General features: G+C 43.2%; 1 protein-coding gene across 2 annotated transcripts; it reads right to left on the bottom strand.

Annotated features, from left to right (window-relative positions):
* Positions 1 to 31: 31 nt before the first annotated feature.
* Nfe2l3 (NFE2 like bZIP transcription factor 3) lies at positions 32 to 25936 on the bottom strand. 2 transcript variants are annotated; one of them, XM_071613848.1, is made up of 4 exons: positions 25157 to 25936; positions 8549 to 8725; positions 1889 to 1972; positions 32 to 1605 (listed from the first exon to the last, which is right to left on the bottom strand). In XM_071613848.1, exons 1-4 carry the CDS (start codon positions 25709 to 25711, stop codon positions 391 to 393), a joined length of 2031 nt encoding a protein of 676 aa, XP_071469949.1. In that variant the 5' UTR covers positions 25712 to 25936; the 3' UTR covers positions 32 to 390. The 2 variants fall into 2 exon arrangements, with proteins under 2 accessions (XP_071469949.1, XP_027788457.2); XM_027932656.2 differs by lacking the exon at positions 1889 to 1972.
* Between the last annotated feature and the right edge of the window lie 1552 nt (positions 25937 to 27488).

Here is a 27488-nt window from a genome sequence, read left to right as displayed (position 1 = left end):
CCACAAACAAAATAAAGGTCCATCAACAAATTTTTAAGAGGTAGGTCTTTGTTTTTATATGAATTCAAATATAAAGTTTATTTTCACAAAAAAGTATAAGTTAAATATACAAATTAAAAGCTTACTATAGTACCAAACAATGTTAGGGCTGCTTTGTACTTATGTCTGTGGCTCCCCACCTTTTCCCTGAAGTGTGATCTTAAAAACATGTATTGATACAAACATCAACATATTGCCTTAACTGAGTGATTCAAGTTGCAGTAAAAGATTAAGACATACACATACACTTGAATAAAATCCCAAAGTTAGAACTAAATTTAAGCTGTTTCGATGGTCTGTGACCCAACTAATCTTTCTGAATATTAAAATGAATCCATCTTCAATTTCTAATCACTTTTTCCTTTTTCCCTTTTGGCCTTCCTTTTTGTGGCCTGAGGTCACCAGTTCTTTGGGCACAATCAAAACAGTTCCATCATGATTGCACTGAAGTGCATACAGGTTTGGATCAACAGGCCTACCCTCACTATCTTTTAACCTACTAAAAACATCATGACAGAGGTCATGCAGTTTTTGTTTCATTATGGTAATTGATTTGTTACATTGGGCTTGTTCTCTTTTAAGGGTCTCTTTCTTTGCTTGCAAATTGCACACTTCGTCTTCTAGATTCAAAATTATGTCTAATTTGCGTTTACGACAGTTCTGGGCAGCTACTTTGTTCTTCCCTCTTCGTCTGATATCACGAATGAGCGAGACTTGTAAGTCTGTCAGATAATACCTGCTTAACATGCTGTTAAAAGAATCAACAGGCATACGGACAATTTCATCTACTGAAAAAGGGATATGCAGAGCTTTAGCCCGTTGTTCATCACGGCTTAGATTTCTATGTGTATCATTGAGGTACCTACTCACTTTCTGTGATTTCCCAGGCCATGAAAGCGATTCAGAAGTGGGTTCTAGTTCATCTGACTTCGTATGGTAAGTGTGGTCATGAAATACGTGAAATGTGAGATCCCCATGAAAACCAGATTCATTCCTCTGATGCGTGTGGCACAGTTTACTGGATTCTGGGTAGTAGCCTCCTACAGCCCCTTCTAAGTCATAATGAGGAGAAACAGGGTCACTACTATAACCTATAGCACCTTCTTCATCACACACCGAGAGAGAAAAATTGCAATGGTGACTTGAATTCAATGAGTCTGGTTCTTCAAAAAGCTGAGAGATTTCCATGGGATCAAAATTTTCTTCTGTGACTAATGACAATAAGTTTATCTCATCAAGTATATTTGCATCAAGGTCATACAAGAGGTCTTGGCTTGTTAGATTCCACATCTGATTGTCAACAGGTGGAACAAATCCTGTTATATTAGTTCCTGGAAGGGTTTGCTCAGGATTGGAATGAAAATTCAGCTGCAAAAATTGTTCCTGTGCCTGTGAAGTCCTTGCTACGGGATCTCTTGTAAATGTGGTGTTGGGATACAGCAACATGGCCTCATGGAGATTGACATCATGACTTATAGCCTGGGTAAAATTCACATTGTAGTGTGCTAAAGAATTTATGCCATCACTGGTACTCCCTAGAAGAGGTGGAAAATCTTCTGAGATGTTCTGAAAAATAATGGAAAGATGGCACTTTAAAAAAGAGTTCTATTACCTAATAACTTGACAATACTAACAAAAGAACTGTTCTTAGCTATCACCAATCCACATTAATAATACAGGGATAATGTTAAAATTCTACTAAAGCATAAGTATAAACTACCATGTAGCTTTTAATATGAATGTGCTAATTGATTTCTGTCTAAGTTCTGTGTGCTTAATTCACAAGTTTGACAAACTACTATGTCATCCAAGTAAAAGGGTGGAACTTAAAAATCAAGATTACAATTACCTCTAGAGAATATTCAGGTTGTGAAGAAAGCAGCTGAAATAAGTCTTCTAGAGAGAAAGATGTATCTGTCCTATTTAGATGTATCTAGAAAAACAAAACAGGCACACCAGTCTTCAGACAAAAGATAAGTGGTTGTATGGGGTTTTAGGCTCAATTTGGATCTTTTATCCCTATTTTATTCCTTGGTTGAGAGCTTTACATTTTATTTCCCTTAGTACTTAATTTTGTAATTAGAATAAACTACAAACCCCACCATTCTTGTCCTATCGAACATCTTCCACATAATTTTTAGCCACTATTTTAAGTTCCAAGCCTTATTTTACTTTGTTCCTCCATAAAGCTACATATTTATATTTGCCCTAATGTCTTTCCCAACTTATTCTTTGCTTCACTTCTGCCTTCAACATAAAGCTTCTTGTTGAAGTAACTCCTTTGACAGAAAACCTGAATAAAGTTTTTGTATCCTGGAACTATTTTGCCTTCATGTTTCAAACTCTCTGACGTCTGGGGTTAGATTTTTTTTTTTCCTCTCATTGTCTCAGTTTTTCAATATTTTGCATCTCTGTAGTATATTCTGGGTATTTATCTCTTTGTGTCCACATTTTTCATGCTGAGGATTTCTTTTGATACCAGGGATTGGACCCAGAACCACTGAGCCACATCTCTAGCCCTTTTTATTTTTTATTTTGAGACAAGTTGTTTATGGCCTCCTAAATTTGCTAAAGCTGGCTTTGAATTTTTGATCCTCCTGCCTTAGCCTTTCCAGCTGCTGGGATGATAGGCATGTGCCACAGCGCCTATCAGATTTCAGTCTTTTTTTCTCAAGACTAAGCATTTATTTCTGCATGTCACTCTTTTTTGTTGCTGTTCTGGCACTGGACAACTGAGCCACATCCCCAGCCCTATTTTGTATTTGATTAGAGGCAGGGTCTTAACTGACTGCTTAGCCAGCGGCTGGCTTCCATCCCATGATCCTCCCGTCTTGGCCTTCTGAGCTACTGAGATTACAGGCAGGCACCACCATGCCGTTCTGTAAACTCATCTTTGCTGGAAAATTTCTGTACGAACCTCACACAATGAAGAGCCACTAACTAAAGCAATTGTGTGTTTTTCTCTCTCTCCAAAACTTGTTCATACTTTCTAAACTTTTTTTGTTTCTTGGTTTAGGATTCCTTGTGTTGGTAGTACAGATCAAGACCTTTTAGTTCACATTCCAAGCCACTCAATCTTAGAATAACTATCTATAGAATTCCTTTGTTACTGAGTTTTCTTGAAATTGTCCACTTTATTATTCAGGATCGCTGTTTTTAGTGAGTGCACAAGGGTTTTATGGTTTTTTTTTTTTTTTTTTTTTAGGTGCTGGGAATTGACCCAGGGGCCCTCTACCATTGAGCTATAGCCCTATCCCTTTAGTCTTGCTAAGTGACCCAGGCTAGTTTTAAAGTTGCAATTCTCTTGCCAGATTCCCAGATCACCAGATTACAGGTGTGTGCCTTCACACCTGGCTAGATTATCTTTATGTTAGTGAATTCATGGTCCTGAATGAGGTATTCATGTTCTGTGCTTCACTCCTACCCTCCTATATATATATTTTTTTTCTTCTTGTTTATTTGTTTTTTGGAAGATTCAGACCAATTGGAGGCCTGGAAGTCAAGCTCACTGGTAGGGCACTAGCGATTCATGAGCTGGGCACGGTGGCACACACCTGTAATCCCAGCAGCTTGGGAATCTGAGGAGGATCAAGAGTAAAGTCTGCCTCAGCAACAGTGAGGCACTAAGCAACTCGGCAAGATCCTGTCTCTAAATAAAACACAAAATAAGGCTGGGGATGTGGTTCTTGAGTGCCCCTGAGGCCCATCCTCACTACCAAAAAAAAAAAAAGTTTCAGGGCTGGGGTTGTGGCTCAGTGGTAGAGCACTTACCTGGCATGTGTGAGGCACTTGGTTCAAATCCTCAGCACCACACAAAATTAAAAAAAGTATTGTGTCCATCTACAACTAAAAAAAAAAAAAATCAGTCAAGATACATAGTATCCTTTTCTGCGAAATTGAGTTCTATTAAGTCCTGTTTTTTTAGGACCCATGATAAATTAGATTTTTCTATGTCTATAGATGCTATAGGACTATTTAAGCTAAATTAGTGGAAAAGATTTTTTCTTGCTCCTCTTTTGAGAAATTAAATGTTTTAACGACTGTGGACTTATTTGCCAACCAAACTATTGTTATTAAAATGAGACCTCTTTTTCAAAAATTATTTTTATTGTTGATGAAATTTTAATTTTATGTATGTATTTGTATGTGGTGCTGAGAATTAAACCCGATGCCTCAACATATGCCAGACAAGAGCTCTACCACTGAGCCACAATCCCAACTCCTAGACCTCATTTTTTTAATACTCCCAAGTATTCTATTAATGACCCCAACTTTGGATTTTTCTTTGGCCCCAACCAAAATTTACTGATAATCACAAGTGAGAATGGGTAACATCAGCACAAATCTACTTGGATTACTACAAAAACAATTTTTAAAAAATATATTTTTAATTGTTGATGGACCTTTATTTTATTTTTATGTGGGCCTGAGAATTGAATCCAGTGCCTCACACATGCCAGGCAAGTGTGCAACCACTGAGCCACAACCCCAGCCTCTGCAAAAACAATTCAAGGATTATTTAAAAGTGAAATATGGACTGGTCTTTTAGAGTAGCCAATGTTGTGTTTTATGAGGTTTTTTTTTTGTTTTGTTTTATTATTCCTGATAGCACCCAGGAGATTGAGAGCTGAAGGGCTAACCCCCACCAGGTGGGGTGACATGTCCAACAGGAGACAGATGTAAGAGTGATTCCCTTAAAGACTAGGGTTCGCTGAATCATCAGTTCCAGTTCTCACTGAGCTGTTTGTTTCTCCTCAGATTCCTTTAGGTCCTAAAGGTGGTAAGAGCTTCATGTTGTTGCTAATTCCTCAGTCTTTTCTTTGATATAGAGGTTATAACCTCTATATCAAAAATTCATTTTTTTCCCAGAGTTTCATCATCACATACCTTCTAATTGAGCATTTTAACTATGGAAAGCGTTCTGTTGTACACAATAAGCAATACTTTTTTCGGTCTACTATACCTCAGAGGACAATTTTGAGGCATTTAATTTCAAAGAACTCCACCACTTAAAAATCAAACTACTTACATATATTTTGTTCACCTGAGTTTAAGTCTTACCTAAAAATGGATGGCTGAGCTATTTTTAAATATTAATCTGTAAGACAACTTATACTGTACTTCAGTTCAATTTAGAGTGCCAGGAAATTAAGTCAGATTCTTGTAATTGCTTCTAATCCTCATATAAAATAAAAACATACAGTTCCATTTTAGGTTAAGACCTCACTGCATTTTGAACAAAGACCACTAGGAATATTCAAAGAACATGGTGGATACACATAAGTTCAGTTCAGTTTCTCATTAGTGAGAAGAAAATGTCTTTGAACCATTTAATCTGCGTATACAATGAATTCATTAACTGCCTGCAGTGGAGCTAGAGAGAAAGCATGTGGTAAATTTTATCACTGTCCCTAGGTATTCTAGGGTTGTCATCCAAATGAATGGAAATGCCAGTGATTCACTCACCTGACAAAATATCTTTAAAAATGCAAATTACTAGTTAGAGCTACCTTAACCGCCTGAAATCCTGATGACTCAGGAGGCTGAGGCAGGAGGATCACAAATTCAAAACCAACCTTAGCAACTTTGTGAAGCCCTAAGCAACTTAGTGAGACTTTCAATAGAAAGGGTTGGAGGGCTGGGGATATAGCTCAGTTGGTAGAGTGCTTCCTGAGATCAATCCCCAGCACCACAAAACAAAAAACCCCCAACCACATTCAACTATAAAGCTCTAATAAAAAAATAAATTTTAAAAATGTTGTACAACTTATAGTATACAAAGACCTCTGATGTAAATGATGAGGAGCTGAGCCTGATAGGACCTGGGGCACAAATGCCTTGCTCTTTGGGTGATTTATTTATGTATCTTTAGTTTTAGGTGGATACATTAGTTTATTTTTATGTGGTGCTGAGGATGGATTCCAGTGCTTCATGCATGCTAGGCCAGCACTCTACCACTGAGCCACCACCCCAGCCCCTGATTAATATATTTCAAACTGATGTTTTCCTACATCATATTACATTTTACCTTCTCTTCAACTCAGCTCCCTGCTTTATCTACTCATTTAATGAGTTGGACATGGAGGTGCATACCTGTAATCTCAGTAACTCGCAGGAGGATCACAAGTTCAAAGTCAGCCCCAGCAATTTAGCAAAGCCCTAAGCAACTTTGGGAGATACTGTTTCTAATAAAAAATTGAATGAGTGTCCACTGTTTATCTAGCAGGGAATTAATTGCTAACATTTAATTCAAAGACTTGAACAGTTCCTGCTTTTCTGTGATACCCAGTGAGGGAGTAAAGGCAAAGACATACCACATACCCAGGAGAAAAAGTACACAACAGCATGAGGAAATATACCAGGAACCATTAAATAAGTGGTGGGAGAATACTCTCCCAGGCTAGGGAAGTGGTTCAGGGGAAGTTTGCCTAACATGTACAAGGCCCTGGGTTCGACCCCCAGTGTTGGGACACACACACACACACACACATTCATTTAGGAATATGGGCTAAAAAATGATGTCTCCTGCAAAATAAATATGGATTTTTCAGTATATGTCTATAGGCACTGACATCACCATATGTTGCTTGTGTGGGCAATGGTAGTAAAGCCACACAAAAGATACCTGAGGAAAGATAAAAGTCTAATAAGTAAATGAGGGGTCAGGGAGAATACCAGCTGGAGAAAAAAAAGCACAGGCAGGTGCCAAATGCTTAGAAATTTGAAATGAAATGCCAGACTGAGACGGAGGGCATACATGAGTTGAAGCTGAAGAAGTTAGGGAATGAAAATGGGGTGAATCTCTCTACCCTCCTTCTTACCTAAAGAACAGAAAAGCCTCAGAGAGAACTGCTTACAAACTTGGTGTGTGCTCCCTGCAGTCTACTTCTCAGGTCTTGCCTGAGAAATACAAAGGGTGTAAAAAGCATGTGGCCAGGAACCCATGCTAGACAGCCAGATAGTGGTTGATAGGGCCTGATGGAGAGGCTGTGGCTGAATATTTAAGAATCCAGAGGACCAGCTGGAGGTGGAGATGCATTTGCCCTTTTCAAAAGAATGGCAGATGAAAGACACCTAGCCACAAGAGCAGGGATTCCCCAAAGAATCTACAAAATGAAAGTAACTAATCTGAAATGAAACCGTATCCCAAGGTCAAGGGAAACAATGCCCAGTTGGTGCCAAATAACCTCTCCTGAATTCTTACCACTCCATATCCTCAGCTCCAGGGAAAACAGCCTAACAGGCAGGAGAGGACAAACTGAGGAATTAGAGAACATGACCATACATACCATTTCCACACTAGGAAAAAGCCTTGTGGGTTCAACAGATGAGATGGGAAGAGGGAAGAAGCTAAATTTTGGTTGTAAATTTTTGAGAACTACACTAGATTATTTTTTGTCAGTTGGTGCATTAGAATGACCAGAAGAACTTTTAAAATCTGATTATCTAGAAGTCATGTGACCTGCCCTAGATTTTACCCACAGTGGAAGGAAAAACTGGTTCCCCTAGAACAGGTTAGAACAGGCTGGAAGGGGCAGGAAGAGTACTGGGTAGGCAAAGAGAACAAAGCTATTTCTGATTTCATTCCATAAAAATCAAGTAATGTTTGTAATGTTACATGGTCAAAACCTCAGTGAGGTTGGACTGTCTGGGATGGGCCAGGCATGGTATTTTCCATCCTCCAAGAGGGTTCACAGATCAGGGTCAACCCCTACCTCCCAGGGAGGGGACATGCTGAAGCAGGTCATGGTGAAAGGTCCATCAGGACAAGATCTGCAAGGGTGCTCCTTCTGGGTAGAAATGCCATGTGACTAAAGGTCTGTGGAATCTCCAGGCCTGTCTCTGGAGCACCTGTGTGCCAGGCTTGTGGGCAGGACCTCAGCAGCACAGAATAGAAACCAGATGTGGTCCAAGTAAAAGAAGAGGGTAAGACCAGGCTGCAGGAAGAACCCATCCCTTCAGCCAAGCTTCTAGAGTTCATCTTTCTATACCTCTTCTCTCAGAGTACGTTTAGTCAATGAGTAGCCAATAAGGTGGACCACCAGGCCTGGCCCCTTAGAAGAGAGACCAGAAGTATGAAATGTGCTCCTGGATGTCAATGGGTCTGCTTGGCCCACTAGCAGACTGCAGATCTGGACTCAAGCCTTAGCAGGAATTGAGGGTGATTTGGCTACAGGGTTAGTCCTCTTTCTTGTTCTCCAGGATCCAGCCAGCTTGGGTCCAGAATATCAGTCATGTATTTATCACTTATCTTGGCAAACACAATGAGCAAAACCTGCTAGTAGGCTGCTGGAGGGTATGTGTGCATGTACTGCAAAATCTTGAGTTTAACCAGAGAAAACATTCTGTGAGCTGATTCTTTTTAAAGTCTAATTATACTTTTTCATATGACAGATTTGTAACAGTGGAGCATACTTACATGCAAAATTCATTCTCAATGTAAATTGTCAATGCCACAAAGCTACACAAAAGCCAAAACGGCAAGACTAGAAGATTCTGATGTGCTCACCTCATTTCTAGATTCAGCAGTCTTTTCCGCCTCCCACTCAGGTTTATCTGCTACTTTGTTTTCATCTTCATTATTCTGTTGTAATTTCTCCTTCTGGCCGGACACCCTTTCCTCGTTTTTTTCCTCCTCAGATCTGTGATCCATACCTTCATACCTCTCTCTTGGTACTTGATTCTCCTAAAAAGTACCCAACAATGTGCTTAGAAACCCAAATAAAATAAGCAAATGGCATTTCACTTAATTGTTTAGTGATCTTATAAACCCTTATGTCAAATGCTACGACAGGCATTTCATTATTTCAGTATCAAAGAAACATTTAATTCTGAAACGAGGACAAGCACTAATTTTGAGATGGGCTATTCCAACACGGACAATTTAAATTATATGCGTGTACACAGACCTTGAATTTAAAATATTTGCATACTGAATCTGGAAATCAGTGTTACAGTTAGGTAGTTTTTCTTTAGTTCTTTATTGAAAACACATCAAGCAGCTAAATGGAAAGAAACACTGATTAAATACCTGTGTATGTAGAAAAATCTGGAGGCCAGGTACAGTGACGCATACCTAAAAGCCCAGCAACTCAGGAGGCCACCCTAGGCAACTTGGTAAGATCCAGTCTCAAGGGCTGGGGTTGGGGCTCAGTGGTAGAGCGCTCACCTAGCATGTTCAAGGCCCTGGGTTCGACCCTCAGCACCACATAAAAATAAACAAAATGAAGTTTTTAAAAAAAAAAAAAGATCCAGTCTCAAAATTAATAAAAGGAACTGAGGATGTAGATTAGCCACAGAGTGCTTACCTAGCAGATGCCAAGCTGTGGGTTCAATCCCCAGGACGAGGAAGGAGGGAGAGAGGAAGAGGGAAGGAAACAAACAAAAAATCTGGGAAATGTTATTTTACAAACTATTAACTGTGATTCTTTCTAGAAGGCAGGATGGGTTGGGACAAACTGGGAAAGGACTGACTTTGCTATACATACTTCTGTAATTGAATACAACAAACACGTATTCCTTTTATAATCAGAACTATATCAATATGACTATTTACTCAGATGAGTCCTTCCACTTTTTAATTTGCTAAGGAGACTTAAAAAAAGATTCTTCTAGCAATTTAACACATACTGTTTATTTCAGTTATGATATTAAAATTTTCTTTAATCTTTTTCCTGTAACAATAAGGCTTCTCAAACTCTTTCAAAGGATCTCTTTAATTTTTGACTTCTAGGAACATGGCACTAACTAGACTAACTCAAGGATAGCACCCCCTACCACCACCAATCCAAAGAAATGTTCATTCTTTAAGTTGGGGGGTGGGGGAGAGGTAGGAAGGTGAAGATCAAAGAAATGAAAATCCACAGATGCCAGAAGCAAGGAAAAAAGCAGAAAAGGGATGCAGATATACTGGTGGCCCACTTGGTTTCTCTGGCTTCTCTATCTGTACAAACTCCAGGACACATTCTGCTTCCCTCCCAACACTGCAGGTGACTCTGGTTCCCAGCATAGTCAGTCTCATGTGTATACACCTCATAATCCCGCTAGTAAGTTGAGTTGTACCTGCTACTCTCCTTTCTCCTCTGTGTCAACAGCGGTGCACCATCAGTTGGGCAATTTCTTTTTTTTTCTTTCTTTCTTTTTTTTTTTTTTAGAGAGAGTGAGAGAGAATTTTTTAATATTTATTTATTTTTTTTTGGCGGACACAACATCTTTGTTTGAATGTGGTGCTGAGGATCGAACCAGGCAAGCGCGCTACCGCTTGAGCCACATCCCCAGCCCGGTCGAGCAATTTCTATCAGCCTACTAATGTATGCCTGCCATGTGTAAAAACCCCTTCCATCGGTCCCACACTACCCTTGGTCCCATTCCACTTTTCTGCTCCCCTTTAGAGCAAAATCCTCCAAAGAGTTATCTGGACTCAGTATATTCTCTCTCAAATCTATTTCAATGAGAATTTTTTGCCCACCACTCCACTAAAACAGCCTACAAGGTCTCCCAAATCCAACAGTTCTCCATCTTCATTTGACCTACCAGCAAAATCTGACTTTAGTTCCTGCCTCCTCCTGGAAACAGTTTGTTCATCTTGCATCCAAGTACCCCTTCCCCTATTCTCCTAGATCCCCTAAGGCTTCTGCTTTGCTGCCTCATCCCCTGATCTCTAAATAGCAATGTCCCCAAACTGTCTTCAGGCCCACCAAGGACCCCTTCACTTTGCAGCCTTGGATTGGCTGCCCTACAAGGTGCTCTCTCTGACTTCAACTCTACCCCCTTTTCTTGTGGCTTCATTCAGTTCTCTAAATTCAGTGTGTGTGTGTGTGTGTGTGTGTGTGTTGCTGGGGACTGAACCAGGGCCTTGTGCATGCAATGCAAGCACTCTACCAACTGAGCTATATTCCCAACCCCTAAGTTCACTTTTCTTTCTTAACCATGCCATTAAAAAGTATCTCTTGCCAGGCACAGTGGTGCACACCTATAATCCCACCAACAAGTTCAAAGCCAGCCTACCCTCAGCAACTTAGTGAGGCTCTAAGCAACTCAGCAAGACCCTCTTGTGTGTGTGTGTGTGTGTGTATGTATAAAAATGTATGTATGTGGTGCTCCTAGGTTTAATCCCCAGTACCAAAAACCAAAAACCTCTCAGTCCAACATCTACCTCCCTTGCTCTGTGTCTCCTACCCCGACAGAATTCAGCAACCAACTGATATTTTTGTATTTGTTAGCAGTCTTGTCTGTCCTGCTAGGATGCTAGTTTCTGGAGGGAGGGTCTCTTGTTTGCTTGGGGGCTGCTATATGCCATCTGTCTACCCTAGTGTCCAGCACATAGTAAACCCCAAACAGACATTTGTTGAATGTTCAATTCTTAGATACAACATCCTAAGACTTTGGTAGGGATCCTATGTCTGATGGATTGTTCTTTGATGTAATTACAATGCTAATACTCTCTAAATCTGGAAAAGGAATAATTGGCCACTACTTATTTTTTTTTTTTAACCTTTTATCTTTTGCTCAAGCAAGGTTTGTTAAATTTGAAGATGACCAAATTGAAAAATTCTGATTCCCAACACAGCTAACTTTGCTGCTGGTGGACAGAGGAACTTCTAATTTCTAAATCACACAATCAATTTTAGAACACAATGCAAGATTCCCTTATTCTGTATTACGTTGAATTAATACAACACACATGAACACTTATGTCAACATGCCAACTTGAGAATGTTACCCATAAAATTGTATAAATAACAGAAAAAGGTAACAAATCAAGCCCATAAGGAAATGGATCAAGTAAACATTAGTCTGGAAAACTTTTTTTTTTTTGGTGTGTGTGTGAACTCAGGGAGACGAGGACCAAGGACAGAGAAATTCTACAGGACCAGAACACACAATGCAGGAAGCTAAAACTAGGTTAAAAATCTAATAGAATAATGGATCATAACTCACTGAATAAAGTTATTTAGTAATCTACTCAACTATAAACAGCTAAATAAATGAGGGAAAAATGTTTTCTTACAGTAGAATACAAACAATAAATATGGAAAGAGAATGACAGAGCTAGAAAACCATCAATAGATGCTACAACTATGGAGTGAAAATTTGGTAAGAAACAAGATACTTAAATAATAGTCTCAAATTATCACTGCAGATTATTTTTAATTACAAAGAGAAAAACACTACAAGAAAACCTGGCAGATACCATCTTACCCAAATGGGTAAACTGACATCATGGTACTCCTAATATGAAGAACACTACCATTTCTATGTTCCTGTCAAAAATTCATTACTCTCAATCGAATTATGAGGAAACATCAAATAAATTGAAACTGGGGGGTCGTTTTACAAAATAACGGATACTCTTCAAAAATCTAAAGGTTAAGAAGTTCTAAAACCGAGTAACTTTTCCACTAAAGATGACTAATGGAACACAGTAACTCAATTGCAATGTATGATCCTGGATTAGATGGGAATCCGGAAGAGAAAGTAACTATAAAGCACCTTTATGGGCAACCGATTCTGAATATAGACAGTAAGGTAGATAATCATCTTAGATGCATGTTAAGCTTCCTGGCTTTGATAACTGGATACAGAAAAGAAAATCATTGTTCTCAAGAAACACACTAAAGTATCTGGGAATTGAGGGATACAATAGCTTTAATTCACTCTTTAATTAAACAACAGATAAATCGGGGCAAAGGATATATGTACTCTTTTTTTTTTTTAAAAGTTTGAAAAGATGTTCAGTCTCAAAAGTTTAAATGTGTATGTATTTCTTTTGCTCATTTTTACCATGAAACATTAGTCTTTTTTCTCATTCATCAGTAGTCGTGTTAGGTCATTTCTACTTGTCTCACCTCCAGTCTTCACAAGAGTGGAAGCAGGAAAAGAGGCAAGGAGGCTACTCTGGTGATCTCAATGGATGACAGTCTGAAAAGGGATGGTGACAGATACAGATGGAAGTGGGGAAAACCATGATATATTTTGGGAAAAGGTTAGTTGGGGCTTGTCTCTGAAACAGAAACAGGAGGTAAAGGGAAGAACTAACTGACTCTTAGATCTGACTCTTGAATAACTTGGGATAGCTGAGGGGAAAACAGCTGAAATAGGAAACAGTTCTTCCATTTTGGACATGGTTCAATTTAAGATGTGAAAAGACAAGTAGAAATGTCATACTAAGAATCTGGAAATCAGAGCAAATGTCTGACCTGAAGGTGACACATCAAGACAGGTTGGGGTGGGGAGCAGGGTCACAGGAACTGATGAGATTCCCAGCAAGAGAGTACAGAGCGAGGAGGGGCTTGGCGCCGGGAGTCTTCAGGAATTGTAATGTTGGAATCCTAATATGAAGGGTCAGGTGGAGCCCAGGGCATGCTGTAATCCCTGCAACTCAGGTGTCTGTGGCAGAATGATCAAGTTCAAGACCAGCTGGAGCAACTTACAAGACTGTCTCAAAATAAAAAGTACTGAGGATGTGGATCAGTGATGAAGTGCCCCTGGGTTCAAGGGTTTAAAAAAAAAAAAAAAAGCCACCAAAACAGAGCAGACTGAGGAAGATAGGAAGTGGAGAGGGGCAATGAGGAGGCTACAAGTTTGTCATCTATATTCTTTGTGTATCTTGCTATTAGTTTAATATTTTTCATGACTATTCCTAAGAGTAACTTGTGGTTTTCTTTAATGTGTTATTTTTAGGTCTTGGTATCCTCATCATGCCAATTTTGAAAAAGGAACTGAGAAGCTTTATATAACATAAAAATTCCCTATTCTTGTAAAGCTTAAAAGAGTTTTCTCCCATAAGTTCTGTACTAGGAATTTTTGCTTTCCAAAGAAATTATTCTGACAATTTTCCAACTTTTTTTCATGGGATATGACAATTTGCCACCCCCCTCCCCCAAAGGCTGTTCCATTTTAACATTGTCTTCAACAGTATTTGAGCATACCATTTCCCCACACCCCTTTACCCTGGGTCTGTTTCTTTCTTAATATTCAACAATTAAAAGACTAAAAATGCAGCTCATCAGCAGCTACAACCCCACAGATAACAATGTATGTCTGAATATGAAGACAGCAGGGGCAGCTCTAGACTAAAGTGGGGGACAGATTCAAATAGTAAGAGAAAGCCTGAGTGCTCTCACAGTGAGTTGTTCAAGGAACTAAGTTCAAGTCATGGTTGGGGTAGGTATTTATGCTTTGCTGCCTCTGGGTATTTCCTCTTCTCTCTCCAGTTCTAGAAGACTGAGAGGCAGACAGACCTGGGGCAGATTCATTTCAACCTTGATAATCTGGTTTCCTCAAAGGCTCCCTTATCTCTGACATTCCAGGGGGTCTATGAATAAGTGGCCATCACAACTGTTAAGTTCACCAGTTCACCTTTGAGAGGATAAGAGGGTGCTGTTAATAATTAACTGGGTAAACCAGAACTGTCTGATATGGTCACCTTGCCTATGAGGCCACAAGGAGAAAGAGAAGCCTTCATAACTATTGAGAATCCTGATTGCAAACTGTTGGCTGAATCCCACAGACCTAGGGAAGATCAATGCTAAAACTTGCACAGCCCTAAGGAATAAATATCTTAGATGGTCTTTCCTGTATTCATTTACTGAGAACATATTAGGAAGCGAACAGGAACATGTCACAAGAAGTATAGACAAAAGAAAAAATTATCCCCATAGTTAGTTAGCATGATGCATGTGGGGATGTACCCTAGATCCCCTATAAGGAAGGACTTGTGACTTCCATGAGCAGCTGGCCTACAGTTGCTGAGAGCTCTCTCACCCAAGATCATGCCTTTCCACATCCCAGTATTGATCAGGCCAAGGCAGAAAGGCCTGGTCATCTTGATGTACCATGTCCACATCATAGCTGAACCCTTGCTTTCCCTCCTGCACACTAAACTTAGCCTGGAAGTCTGCATTCCAGAGAAACCAACTATGCCAGTTATCTCAAGGCAGGGAAGAGTAGGATTCACTCTTATATTATTTATATTTATAAAGTGAAAAAGGTCTGTGGCATTTGTAATATCATTTGCAGCCTGCAAAGCCTTAAATGAACTATTGCTACAAGGGCCCAGATCTGACAGACAGTAAAAAGGCCTGTTGCATGTCAATGGCTGTGTAACCTCTCTGACCCTGTTTCCCCAACTCTGAAATGAGAGGTCAGTATTATCTAATAATTCCCATTTTAAGGAATTAGTTGAAAAAAGTGCCTTCATACATATCAAGACACTTTATAAACATTAGTTACTACCCCTTTTTGATTCTGAGAAGTTAAAATCAATGACGGACTGCCAATAACTCAACTGGAGTTTCAAGAGAAAGCAATACCGGCCCCTGGTAGGAAGCAGTTATTATCTCTGTTCTCTTCTTTCCTGTTTTCTCAACTCAATGGCACAGAACTGAGATATATGGATATTTTACAAGTAGTGTTGTATATGATGGAGGTTTATGGTCCAGGCTCTTTAAAGAATAGGCAAGCTAAACCCATCATTAAGTTCCTTTTTATTTGTGTGTAGGTGATTTTTACACTTGTGGTACTGGGACCCAATTAAGAAGGAAAAAAAAAAAGAAAAAAAAAAGTCAGTTTCCACGCTTACCATAGGAAGCCATCATAAATTTGTGAGTTGGGGCCCTTAATCACAACTAAAACCCTGGTGACTCACGGAGAATCAGAACCTCCAGGAAAAGTCCTCTCTACCACATTCTTGGCTGGGAACTGATCCATCTCATCCTCTGCAAGGAGCCAGAATCCTCTCAGCTTGGGCCCTTAGAACCTAAACAATGGGGTGGAGACTTTGCTCCTGAAAACAACACCCTTTGTGAGCAGTCCCAGCTGGACTGACAGGCCCTCTCATTTACTCATCAAGGGGGGGAGAGATTGAGACCTCCTTGACCTTTGGGGTTGGATGAACCTTCAAAGACAAAGAACAGTGTGGTTGGGCTGGGGATGTGGCTCAAGCGGTAGCGAGCTCGCCTGGCATGCATGCGGCCCGGGTTCGATCCTCAGCACCACATACAAACAAAGACGTTGTGTCCACCGAAACCTAAAAAAATAAATATTAAGAATTCTCTCTCCGCTCTCTCTCACCTCTCTTTAAAAAAAAAAAAAAAGAACAGTGTGGTGTCTATGAGTAGGGTGACATTAGAGGGAAACACTAGGGCCAAAGAATTCGGAGGCTGGTCTCTAGGCTGGAGGCAAGCTGGATCATCAGGGCTACAGAGACAAGAAGCCAGATAAAGCGAGACAGTGCCCTGTTTGGCCTGGGTGGTTCTTAATAACAGCTTATAATAATTATAGCTCAGGTTTATGGAGTATTCACTGTGGACCAGGCACCATGGGCATTATCTCATCTAATTTGCTCAGCATCCCCTCAGGGTAGGTACTGTTACCATCCTTCTTACAGGGGGAAAGTGAGGACAGAGGTTAAACAATTTTCCTAAAGTCACACTGCTAGTGAGTGACAAAACCAGGATCAGGCTGCAAGCATTTTTTATTCCATGGCCAGCTCTTAGCCCTAGTACTGGGGTATTGTCTGTCCCTCCAGATCCATGTACATCCCCTGGAAGCTGAGTCCTGCTATCTGAGGTTCTGAAGCTGGCTGGAAATCAGCTGAGTTCACCAGGAGGAGGCTGGAACAGAACTGCAGGGTGGAAAAGGAAGGGTCAGGGCACTCCAGGGTTCTCCAACATTCCTCAACACCAACACCCCCATCTGCCCTAATCCACATGGTAAGAAGTCATTCACTTCAGTCTCTTCATGAGCCACCTGGGGGAGTTCTGCTCTCTGTCACCACTATGACCCACACTGCTCCCTCATACTGAGGCACAGATTCCAACCGTGGTGGTGGGACAGTGGATCCCATCCGGATCAAACGTGTTCCTATCTGTTTGTTACTTTACTATGCAGACACAGCTGGCAAAAATTCAAGGTGGGATCTTATTTGGATTATGGTTCAAACCAACCACAAGAGACTATTCATGAAATATTAGGAAATTTGGAACACTGACTGAATATTTGCTATTAAAGAATTGTTATTAATTTCTTATAGGTGTGCTAATGGCACAGTTTAGAAGAGACTTCACATTCACATTTCAGGAGTATATACTGAAATATTTGCAGGTTTTCTAGCCAATGAAAGTAGTGGGAAGAGTAGTAATAAAGAATCAAAGTTGGAAAGTCCCTGCAGAAAGTTCACACAAGAAATGTCTGGGGAAATAAAAAATTATGTTAGGGACTATTTTAAAACAAGGAAGCAGGGAGGGGCTGGGGCATAGCGCCGTGGTAGGGTGCTTATCCAAAATGTGGAGGCCCTGGGTCCAATCCCTGCATTCACTCTCCAGCACAGGGGGGAAAAAAAATCACAATATTACAAGAGGAAAGGGTGAGGGAGTCATGGATGAATCAACACCAACATGAACTGGACCTGATGAAGCTGGATGATGGAGATGGAGGTCATTATCCTAGTGTCCATCTCTCCACTGGTGATGTACGCTTGGAATTTTCTGTAGTAAGACATGTGATAAGCCAAACTCACTTCTGAAGATCCCTGGTGGAGGTAGGGAGGCAGCTATAAACTGGACAGATACCTGCTTGATGTACTCCCCTCCAAGAGAGGTCAGGCAAAACCACCACCAGGCTTCCAACCACCAGCACCACAGTGCCTGTGACACTGGGCCTGAGCTCCAACTCAAAGGCTTTGATTTGAAATGAGGCTGCTTCTCATGAAAGTAACCCCTCCTGCAGGCCAGGGCCAGGGATGGGGGATTTCCTTAGGATCTCTTTTACTTAATTTCAGTTTACCCCAGCAGGTCAGATAGGCTACCTGGTCCTTGAAATGCACAATGCTTTTTATGTTATAGAAAATACCAAGCACACGTAAATAGAATGCAGAGTACTATAGTGAACTTTCCATGTACCCATCACCCAGTTTCAATAATTACCCAGCATTCATGTCAATAACTTCACCCCTCCCCACTCAATTAATCTTTCAGTTTTGGGGTTGGACTGACACATGCAGAAATGCAGAAACCTTAGCAAAGGTTTAGCAAATGCAGGCACCCATGTAACCCGTGACACACCACAATATAGAATACTTCAGAAAGTTCCCTCCTATTCTGGTACTTTTCCCTCAGCCTCTCTAGTTCTAGAATTTGAGTTTAAAGCTGCATTTACATGCAAGTTATACATTCATAATTAGTACCTTTTTTTTTTTTTGCAAGCCAGTTCCACATCCCCCAACCTACTCCATCTCCATCCAGAGAAAAGTTCTTTGGAATATGCAGGGAAATAATAAAAAGAAATTGGGCTTCAACTTTAAACTTCAAAAACACTCGGGGTAGCCCTGGTCCTTTCCCCAAGCATGTCCCTCTGGCCCAGTCCTTTAGTTATCTTAAGCTTTTAAATTCATAGAAGGGGTGTTGGCATGGCCCTCCCTCCACCCAGGTGATGCTGGACACTGGGAATTCCTGAGGGAGGAACCCTAAGGCAGGAGCCCTCCATCTGGGGGTACCACAAGAACCCAGAGGCTCTGATTCAATAAGTGTGAGTGGGCCTGGCACTCTGCATTTTACCAAGCACCCAGGTGACTGATGCAGTCACCGACCACTCCAGGAGAAGCAAGCTCTAAAGAAAGGTGAAGTCTCTCCTGTAGCTGAGCCTCAGGAAAGCTTCAGTCTGGCTCTGGGTTCTCCCTCCTCAGCAAGTCCAGGGTCTCCTTCACAAGACAGCTCTTCAGATATTTGAGGATGGTGCTTGTGTTCCTTCCCCAGCCAGATCTTACATGCGTGTGTGTCTGTGTATACACATATATATACACATATGTATATGTACACACACACACATTTCAGTTGTAGATGAAGACCTTTATTTTATTTTTTTATGTGGTGCTGAGGATTCAACCCTGTGCCTCATGCGCCAGGTGAGTGCTCTATCACTGAGCCCCAGCCACCCCCTCATCCAGACCTTAATGCAAACATCCCCAATTCATCTAACCATTTCCAGTGTGACTTCCCCCTTGAGGAGGGAAGGGTTTCTCTCAGGCCAAAGCAGGTCACTGCATGACTGAGCAATCACTTGCAATTTCCTGGAGAGGCAAGGGTTTCCTGGCAATTTCACCCAGGGCTCAGCAGCAGCAACAGCAAATCATTAGTTGAGCATCTATTACCACACTAGGAATTGGTACCAACCCTTCAATATGGTTGTCTTGTCTTTTCTTTTTTTTTTTTGAGTAAACTCAGGGGGACTCAACCACTAAGCCACATCCCTAGCCCTATTTTGTATTTATTTAGAGATAGGGTCTCACTGAGTTGCTTAGCACCTTTACTTTTGCTGAGGCTGGCTTTGAACTCACGATTCTCCTGCCTCAGCCTCCCCAGCCGCTAGGATTACAGGAGTGTGCCATCACACACCTGGCTCAATGTTGTGTCATTTTATCCTCACAAGAAGGCTCAAAGAAAGATGTTAATATCCTCCTTTTGCCAATTTGGGAGTGAATGACCGATCAGAAGGACGTGGAGTACAGATGCTTAGTTTTATGTCAATGTGATTAGGCTACAGTACTGTTCCTCAATTAAATAGATGCCTATGTGTTGCTCTGAAGACATTTGTAGATGTGCTTAATGTCAGCAATCAACTAGCTGACTTCAAATACCTTCAATAATCTTGGGGGGCCTCGTCTTATCAGCTGCAGGGCTTTAAGAACAAAATTCTCTGAAGAAGAAATTCCACCTCAAGCATGCAGCATCCCAGCTCTTGCTCCTTCCAGGGCTTCTGACTATTATACAGAGTTCGGACAGCTAGCCTCCACAACTGTGTCAGCCAATTTTCTGAAATCAATCTTTGTGTATTTATTTATTCATACTCTACTGGTTCTATTTGTCTGGAGGAGCCTGACTCATAGATGGAAACTCCGTTCTAGCCTCTTTCAAAAGGTCTTTTCTTGCCTCCATGACATGGCCATATTCTGCCAAGCACCACCTACAGCTTGACCAAAAGCAACCCAAGCATGTACCTCAGCTGCCTTGGTACCTGAGTATGAATGTAAATCCTTAACAACTTGATATTGAGAACGAAATATCCCTCTCACAAGGCTGCCATGAAAGGGAGCAGCTATTGTTTGGCAGTTTGCAGTGGGCGGGAGGTGTGGTTTACTCCGTGCTTGGGAACAGTGCCCTGCTCTATTCCAGCAAGGTCACTGCCGTGCTCTACAACTTCAGGCAATCCCAAGTTTCACCACCTGATTCATTATAATGCCAACCTGATGGTCTGCCCTCCTCTGCTCCAGCCACTGAAGTAGTTGGCATTAAATGGTCAGGATTTCAGGTCTGACCTACTTTCTAGTTGGAACTCTGGCCCTGAAGGACCCAAGGCACATTCAGGGTTGTGACAACCTTGGAAGGGCTGTAAAGCCCCTGTGCAACCCTGGACATAAGTGGGCAACAGACACTAACTGTACTGACCTCTGCTCTAAACCCTGGCCCTGGGTGCTACTGCAGGGAAAGTAAAGACCCAGTTTCCACATTCAAGACACCACAGTTCAAAGTAGAGGGTGCCAAGTCTTAAAAAAGGTTCCAGAGTGCAATGGAGCCCAAGGAAGAACAGGAACAGTCTGAGAATTTAACAGTGAAAGCATGGCAGGAATGAAAGGCAGGAACTCTAGGCAAGGGAAACAGTAAAGAGGTAGCATGGGGATGGGGAGTGGAGGGAGAAAAGGTCTGAGCAGGAAAGTAGGCTTCAGGCAGAGCACCAGGGTAACAAGTTCAGCAAGGGCAGGTGGGGAATGGGTTAATGGGCCACTTGGGAGCCCTGAATGACAATATATAGAATTAGTTGGTGATAGGAAGCTAGAGGCGGATCCCCAAATGAAGTGGGGAGATGCACCAAGGTGTGCTTTAGAAATCTGCACCTGGCAATAGAATGATCGGGACTAAGCTGGGGAGAGGTTATTATAGAGCTCTCAGTTCAATAATAGTTAATATTGAAAGTCGGGCTGGGGATGTGGCTCAGCGATAGCGCGCTCGCCTGGCATGCGTGCGGCCAGGGTTCGATCCTCAGCACCACATACAAACAAAGATGTTGTGTCCGCCGAGAACTAAAAAATAAATATTAAAAAAAATTCTCTCTCTCTCTTTTTCCCCCACTCTCTCTTTAAAAAAAAAAAAAAAAAAAGAAAGTCTACTACATACCAACCCTGCCCACTTGACCTGCACTATCTCTTTTGATTCTCCAACAACTCCCTCAGGTACTCTTATCAAAACTCAAGAGAGATAAGAATGATGGGGCACAACTGTAATCCCAGCAAAGCTAAGGAGAATTGCAAGTTCAAGGTCAGCCTCAACAATTTAGCAAGACCCTAAGCAATTAGGAAGACCTTGGCTCAAAATAAAACAGAAAGGGCTGAGGATGTATATCAGTGGTAAAACATTTCTGGGCTCAATCCAGAGCACGTGTGTGTGTGCGCGCGCGCACACACACACACACACACATGAAGTGTTATCACAGACAATGGTAGAGCTGAGATCACCCTGGCTGGCCAGACTCCAGTGTCAGTACCATGACCCCCCGGACCATGGCTCTGCACGCTGATTTCCCACTGCCTGAACACAGAAGCAGGGGAGATGGTGAGGAGGGGAATGATTCAAAAGTTGTTATAAAATATTTCTCTGTAACCTGCCAATAGAAGTCAAAGTTTGAGTAGAAAAAGATGGTTTGAACTAAGGTTCCCAGGTTTGCACATCAAGTCAGCAAAAGCCAACTTCCTCAAGAGCTTGTCCCAAGTCCTACACACAGATGGTTCTACACACAGATCAGTCGATCCCAGAAACAGGTGACTTAGCTTTTAATGGCTAGAGCCTAAGCAAGATGAACACCCCCAAGAGTTGACAGAAGGGCAATGGTGACTGTCATGGGTTGAACTGTGTCCCTCTTATGCTGAAGTCAGAACTCCTAGAACTTTAGAATGAAATCTTATTTGGAAATTGGGTCACTGCCAGTGTAACTAGATAAATTAAGATGTCAGGGTGGATCCTTACCCAATATGAATGATGTTCCTATAAAAAGGGACACCTGGACACAGATACACCCACAGGGAGAACTCAGTGAAGATGAAGGTAGGCATTGAGGTGATGCTGCTGAAGCCAAGAAATGCCAAAGATTACCAGCAAGCCACCCCAAAGCAGGAGGGATCTGTGAGCAGATTCTCCTTCACAGGCCTCAGAAGGAACCAATGCTGCCAACACTTTGAGGATTTCTTGCCTCCTAAACTGTAAGACAGTAAATTTCTATTTAAGTGTGGCATTTTGCTACAGCAGCCATATGACATTAATACAGTAACTTGTGCCTTCCTTTCCCATGCAAGACCATAAACACTTTACAATGTCTGTTAGTAAGCAAAATGAGAAGCTTACTGTAAAATTTTGTTGAGCTACAATGTAATTATAAGAATATTTCTGTATCATGACTGTAAGTTAAAAACAGGCAAATATCTGTGTTTCATCTCAGGCATTAGTGATTATTGATTTTGACATGAAAACAAATTTTACTTTAACAATCAAGGAACTTTTATCTTTTCCCTTTACTCTTAGAATTAAATACTAACTGTATTAGATTTCTGTGACTTGAAGAAAGCAGCCCAAAAGTCAGTAAATAGAGTGGTCCCAGATGGGACCTGTCTGTCCTGTGATAGGTCACTGTCACAGACAAACCACAAGCCCTCTCAGGTTCAAAGTAGCAACAGTTCTCTCAAATACTGATGCTGACTGCAGGCAGCCATGCATCTTTAAATACGCTCAAACATCCTACTCTACAAAGCTGTTCATGTCTTGGTTTAACCTGTGCGCAACTTTGAAGGACATATTCATTGGTTATAGTGAATGGCTGTGGTTATGAAGGGAAGCTTGTTGGGCCTGGGGAATTCCAGGAGTTTGTTTTCAGATAATGATTAGCCCCATTAAGAGGTGAGACCAAAGCAGTACATCTTTTGACACCTACCTGTAAAATCCCCTACTCCAAAATATTTTTTGCATGTGTACAATAATTATGAAAAAATATACACTAAAACCAGAATGTCCTGCAACTCAACTGTAAGCCATTAGACTTATCTATTAAAAACCAAAAAAGAAAAAAACATCTATAATGTTCCTATGGGGTAAAGTATGATTCCTCTTCCAAGTTAACAGTAAGCTTACATGTATTAAGTACTTGAGACAGATGCAGGACTAAGCCCTTTCTATGGAATGAAATTTTAATTCCTACTTCGACCCTATGGGGCAGGCACACTTATTGGCACCACACACATGCTTTTCCCATTTAACTAGCACAATATCCTCCTCTTGACCTAGGAGACATGGAGGCTTGGAGTGATTAAAAAAACCTGTGGGAGGGAGGGAAGCTAGTAAGTGATAAATACCAGGTAGCTAAGCGCAAAGACTGGTATTGTTTCCCTAGACCATTTTTTCCCCAAAGTCATGGTCTTCATTATGAATTTAAAATCTCTTTAAAAACCCAGCACCAGAGAGCAGTTCTCCTAGGGGCAGGAGACAAGCTGAGGGGGGGAGCTGAGTCACCCCATCCCAGGTGTATGCTTGTCCAGACAGCCTGAGTAAAGGGCCCATTGCTTAATTTATGAGCCAGTTTAGGAGACAGGAGACTCAGATTCTGGTCCCACCTCTGTCATTAATTAATGTGTGGCTTTAATCAAGTCCCCTAACTCATTGGACTTCTGTTTTCCATAAATACAAACTAGACATAAGGATGCCTGCCTGTGGACCTCACAAGGCTTAAGCAAGAGGCATTGCTGACAAAGGGGACATAGCTTGGAAACTCTAAAGTCTCAACAGTCACTACCAGACTGAACAGAACCAAGTCATCTGGCAGCTAAGACAGCTAATTGATCCCCACATGCAAGTCCAGGTTCTCCCTAGGAGGTAGGTCCTCAAGAGCACACAGCCTCCCCTCCCTCCCGTTCCAGCTCACTTTGCAAACAGGCTGGTCTTCAGCTGTGAGGGGGGCAGGGTGATAACCTAGTGCAGCATCCAGCAGTGGGTTATAACCCCATATATTTCAGAACCAGGTAAGGAAACAGGGCAGTCCTCCTCAGGTGAGACAGGCCCCACAGGCCCCAGATCTGAAGAAAGAGCTAGTGTTGCAGGAAGAACCTTCAACTTTTCTAAAAGACAGGAGCCCACCAAGACTCACCAACCCCATCCCCCTTAGTTCCGGTGGCCTTGAGGAGGAAGGGATCAGATCCGCATAACAATGAATCACCCAGAACTTCGCACAACGACCCCTCTCTCAGAGGGTGGAGAAGCCCGTCAGGCAACTGCCTACACAAACAGGGCGATTCTGAAGTGCTGCAAACAAACCAGTTTAGCCCCAATTTCCATTTTGCATAAGACTCCACTACACACTCAGACACACACACACACACACACACACACACACACAAAATATCCCAAGGAACACTTGTTGATCCATACCAGTTTACACTAAGATTTGGGTCAAGAAGGAATTTAAAAAGTCGCTGGTAGGAACTATGGATAAGGAGGTCTAGTGTTGGGCAGCACCAGATATTTCAATCTACAGAACTTGGTGAATTTTGTTTAAAAGAAAAAAGTTGAGCTGCAAAAGAGGCTGTACCAATAAACCAAAGGGACCATGTTGGTCACAAGACTGTCAGGGTACCTGTTATCTGTGTGCTAATAATGGGTATGCTAATAATTGGGCGAGGTTGATGGTTAGGTCGCTGAGGGACCGACTGCTGGCTGGCCTTGGAGTGCACATTGACTCGGCTCCTTACTCCCGGGAAGACGCACACACGGACAACCATTGGGTTAAACTCCTGGTGAGCCGCAGCGTGGTTCTTAGGAAAAACGCGCATCCTCATAGAGGTCAAGACCACTTCCATTATCCTCTAGTCCCAAGTACCAGGGAAAGACATTCCCATGCACGCAAGGTACTGAACCAAAAGAGTGAGCAAAAAATCTAATCCCATTCCTTCTTCCTCTCCCCACCCCCAACTAACTCTGACAGCCCCGCAGCCTAGCTCCACCACAAGCCTCCAGGGCTCAAGGCCAATTCCTCAGCCCCGAGCGTTGTAGACGCCGCACTCGCTTGCGTCCCTCTCTAAGGTTACCTGGCTCGCGCGTCCGCCAGCGTCCGGCACCTGCGCCGTCGGTTCCACGGGTGCCTTCTCCTCCTCCTCGGCGGCCAAAGGGCTACTGCGACCCGCTCGGGGGCCCCCGCCGCCTCCCGGCGCTGCCTGGCTGCCGCCGTCCACACCCGCACCCGACGAGGCGGCGGCACCAAGTAGCCCATGGGTCCCGGCCGCGTCCCCGGCAGCCACGCTGTGCACCAACCATGCGTCAACCCGAGTGTGGGGGATGAAGGGGACCCCGAGTGCGCGCACCTCCCGGAGCAGCTGGCCCTCGAGTGACGCAGCAGGGTCCAGCTCCCGGCCCTTGGGGTGAAGCAGGCTGGTGCGCCCCCACCCACCGGAGGCTGGAAAGGGGCTGAGCGCATAGGCAGAGCGGGTCGGACCGCCTAGAAGCAGTAGCTCATCCTGAAGTAGGGTGGGCGGCGGCGGCAGCAGGTACAGGTCCAGATCTACGCGGAGCCCTGCCAAGCTCAGTAGCACGGTGAGGTGTAGGAGGCCGCCGCCGGTTGACCACCACTGCTTCAAGAGCTTCATCTCCGCCGCGTGCCCGGGGACACCCCTACCGGGGTCCGCTGCTCTCAGTGCTACAGCCGCCGCGGCGGCACGTGCGAGCCCAGCGCGCCGCGGGCACCTGCCCGGAAGAGATAGAGAAGTGAAACAATGGGCCCGGGCGAGCAGCAGCCGTCGCGGGCTCCCGCAGCCCGGCACAAAAGGCTCTCCCTCCGCAGCCAGCTCGGCCAGCACTCTGGAGAGGGAAAGGAGGAGCCACCTGCACCCCTAGCTCGCCCGCAGCTCCACGCCGAGGTCAGACCCCGCCCAGCGCCGCGGGCGCCGCCGCTGGGGACACGCCCACGGCCTCCAGGGCCCGCGCTCGTGGGAGGGGCCGCGCGGGGCGGGGCTCTGGGTCAAGGCCTCTTTTTGCCCGAGGTGGGGAGGCACAAAGCTTTGTGGGAACAGATGTTGTTCTGGGCAGCCGATGGTCCTTGGCGACCTGTGGCCCTGTAGTGGGCCACCATCACTGAAGGCTTTGGGTAGGAGTGGGGGGGCCAGAGTAAGTGGGTGGAAGGGACAGATTGCGTAGACGGGGGTGGGGGGGGTGGGGGGGGTGGGGGGGAAGTACCTGGGCAGCTTCGAAGCTTCTGGCAGCTTGCAAAGGGCTTTCCTTCGTGTGAGGACACTTGGCTGGCACAGTGTGTTAAGGGTAGGCTCACTGAATTCACATTCCATCCCTACCACTAGCAGTGGTGTGATCTTGGATGAGTTAACTCTATTCTTCAGTTCGCTTATCTGTAAGTGAGGATAATAACGCCTGTCAGATAGGATGAGGCCAGATGAAGTAAGACATAAAGTCAGGAATTTGACACATGAATTCCAAACTACCATTTTGGGATCAAGCAGTATCACACACACAGCCTCATAGACTCTCCACTGCCCTCCCTTTTGATATCCTTTGCTCCTTTAGCAGAGTGCTCCAAACACCTGGTTTACAAGTGCCTCTTTGTGCTCAAATCCATCCTCCACTGCTTCCTTGGCTGGACACTAAACAAATAGTTCACTCTTCCCGTGCCTCAGTTTCTTCAATGTAAAATAGGACTAATAAGTGTAAGATCAGGCAAGGTGGGCAGCGACCAAAGGTGGCATATTTTAAAAGGCCTCCGAATGAGGCTTTATTTGAGATATCACACCCTGGTGGAACTGGATCAGACCCACGGAGTGGACAGGGGAAGGGTATGAGGAGAAACCGCGTGGGAGCTTGACCGGATTGGACTTTTATGGGGCTTACAGCAGGAAGGGAAGGGCTTGGGACAGGAAAAGGTGTTTTTAAGTCCCTTGTCCCATTGGAGTTGGTCAGGGGAGCTGGCTGAACTCCAGGATTGGCCAGGGGGTCCTGCTGATTGACAGGCGTTAGTCAGGAGATCCCGCTGATTGGCAGGCGTTTCTGTGGGCGCCTGATTGATGTTTCTTTCCGGTTGGCTGCTTTGTTCTTAGTCATGCCACCTACCTGACAATAAGAGTACTCCCCTGGGCTGGGATTGTGGCTCAGTGGTAGAGCGCTTGCCTTACATGCGGCACTGGGTTCAATCCTCAGCACCACATAAATAAATAAAATAAAAGGCTTGGCCTTAAAAAAAAAAAAAAAAAAAGGAGTACTCTCCATTTGACCTTTCCTGAATTCCAGAGGAGCTAATGCACGTAAGGTTTAGGAAGTCTCCCTCTTACCATTTTTATTACCCATCCTACAAGGTGTAAATCCAAATCTACATCCTCTGAATTTTCACCAGTTGGAATTAATCTCTCCCCATCTGTTCTC

Source organism: Marmota flaviventris, chromosome 1 (assembly GCF_047511675.1).
Source record: "Marmota flaviventris isolate mMarFla1 chromosome 1, mMarFla1.hap1, whole genome shotgun sequence".
Taxonomy (NCBI): domain Eukaryota; kingdom Metazoa; phylum Chordata; class Mammalia; order Rodentia; family Sciuridae; genus Marmota; species Marmota flaviventris.
Note: the sequence above shows the minus strand (reverse complement) of the source record. Positions and strands in the feature narration are given on the sequence as shown.

Coding starts and splice junctions, on each gene's coding strand:
- Nfe2l3 (XM_071613848.1), bottom strand. CDS start 25,711: ATGAAGCTCTTGAAGCAGTGGTGGTCAACCGGCGGCGGCCTCCTACAC. Junction 1,973..8,548: donor CTGCTGAATCTAGAAATGAG/GTGAGCACATCA, acceptor TTGTTTTTCTAG/ATACATCTAAATAGGACAGA. Junction 1,606..1,888: donor AACCTGAATATTCTCTAGAG/GTAATTGTAATC, acceptor ATTATTTTTCAG/AACATCTCAGAAGATTTTCC.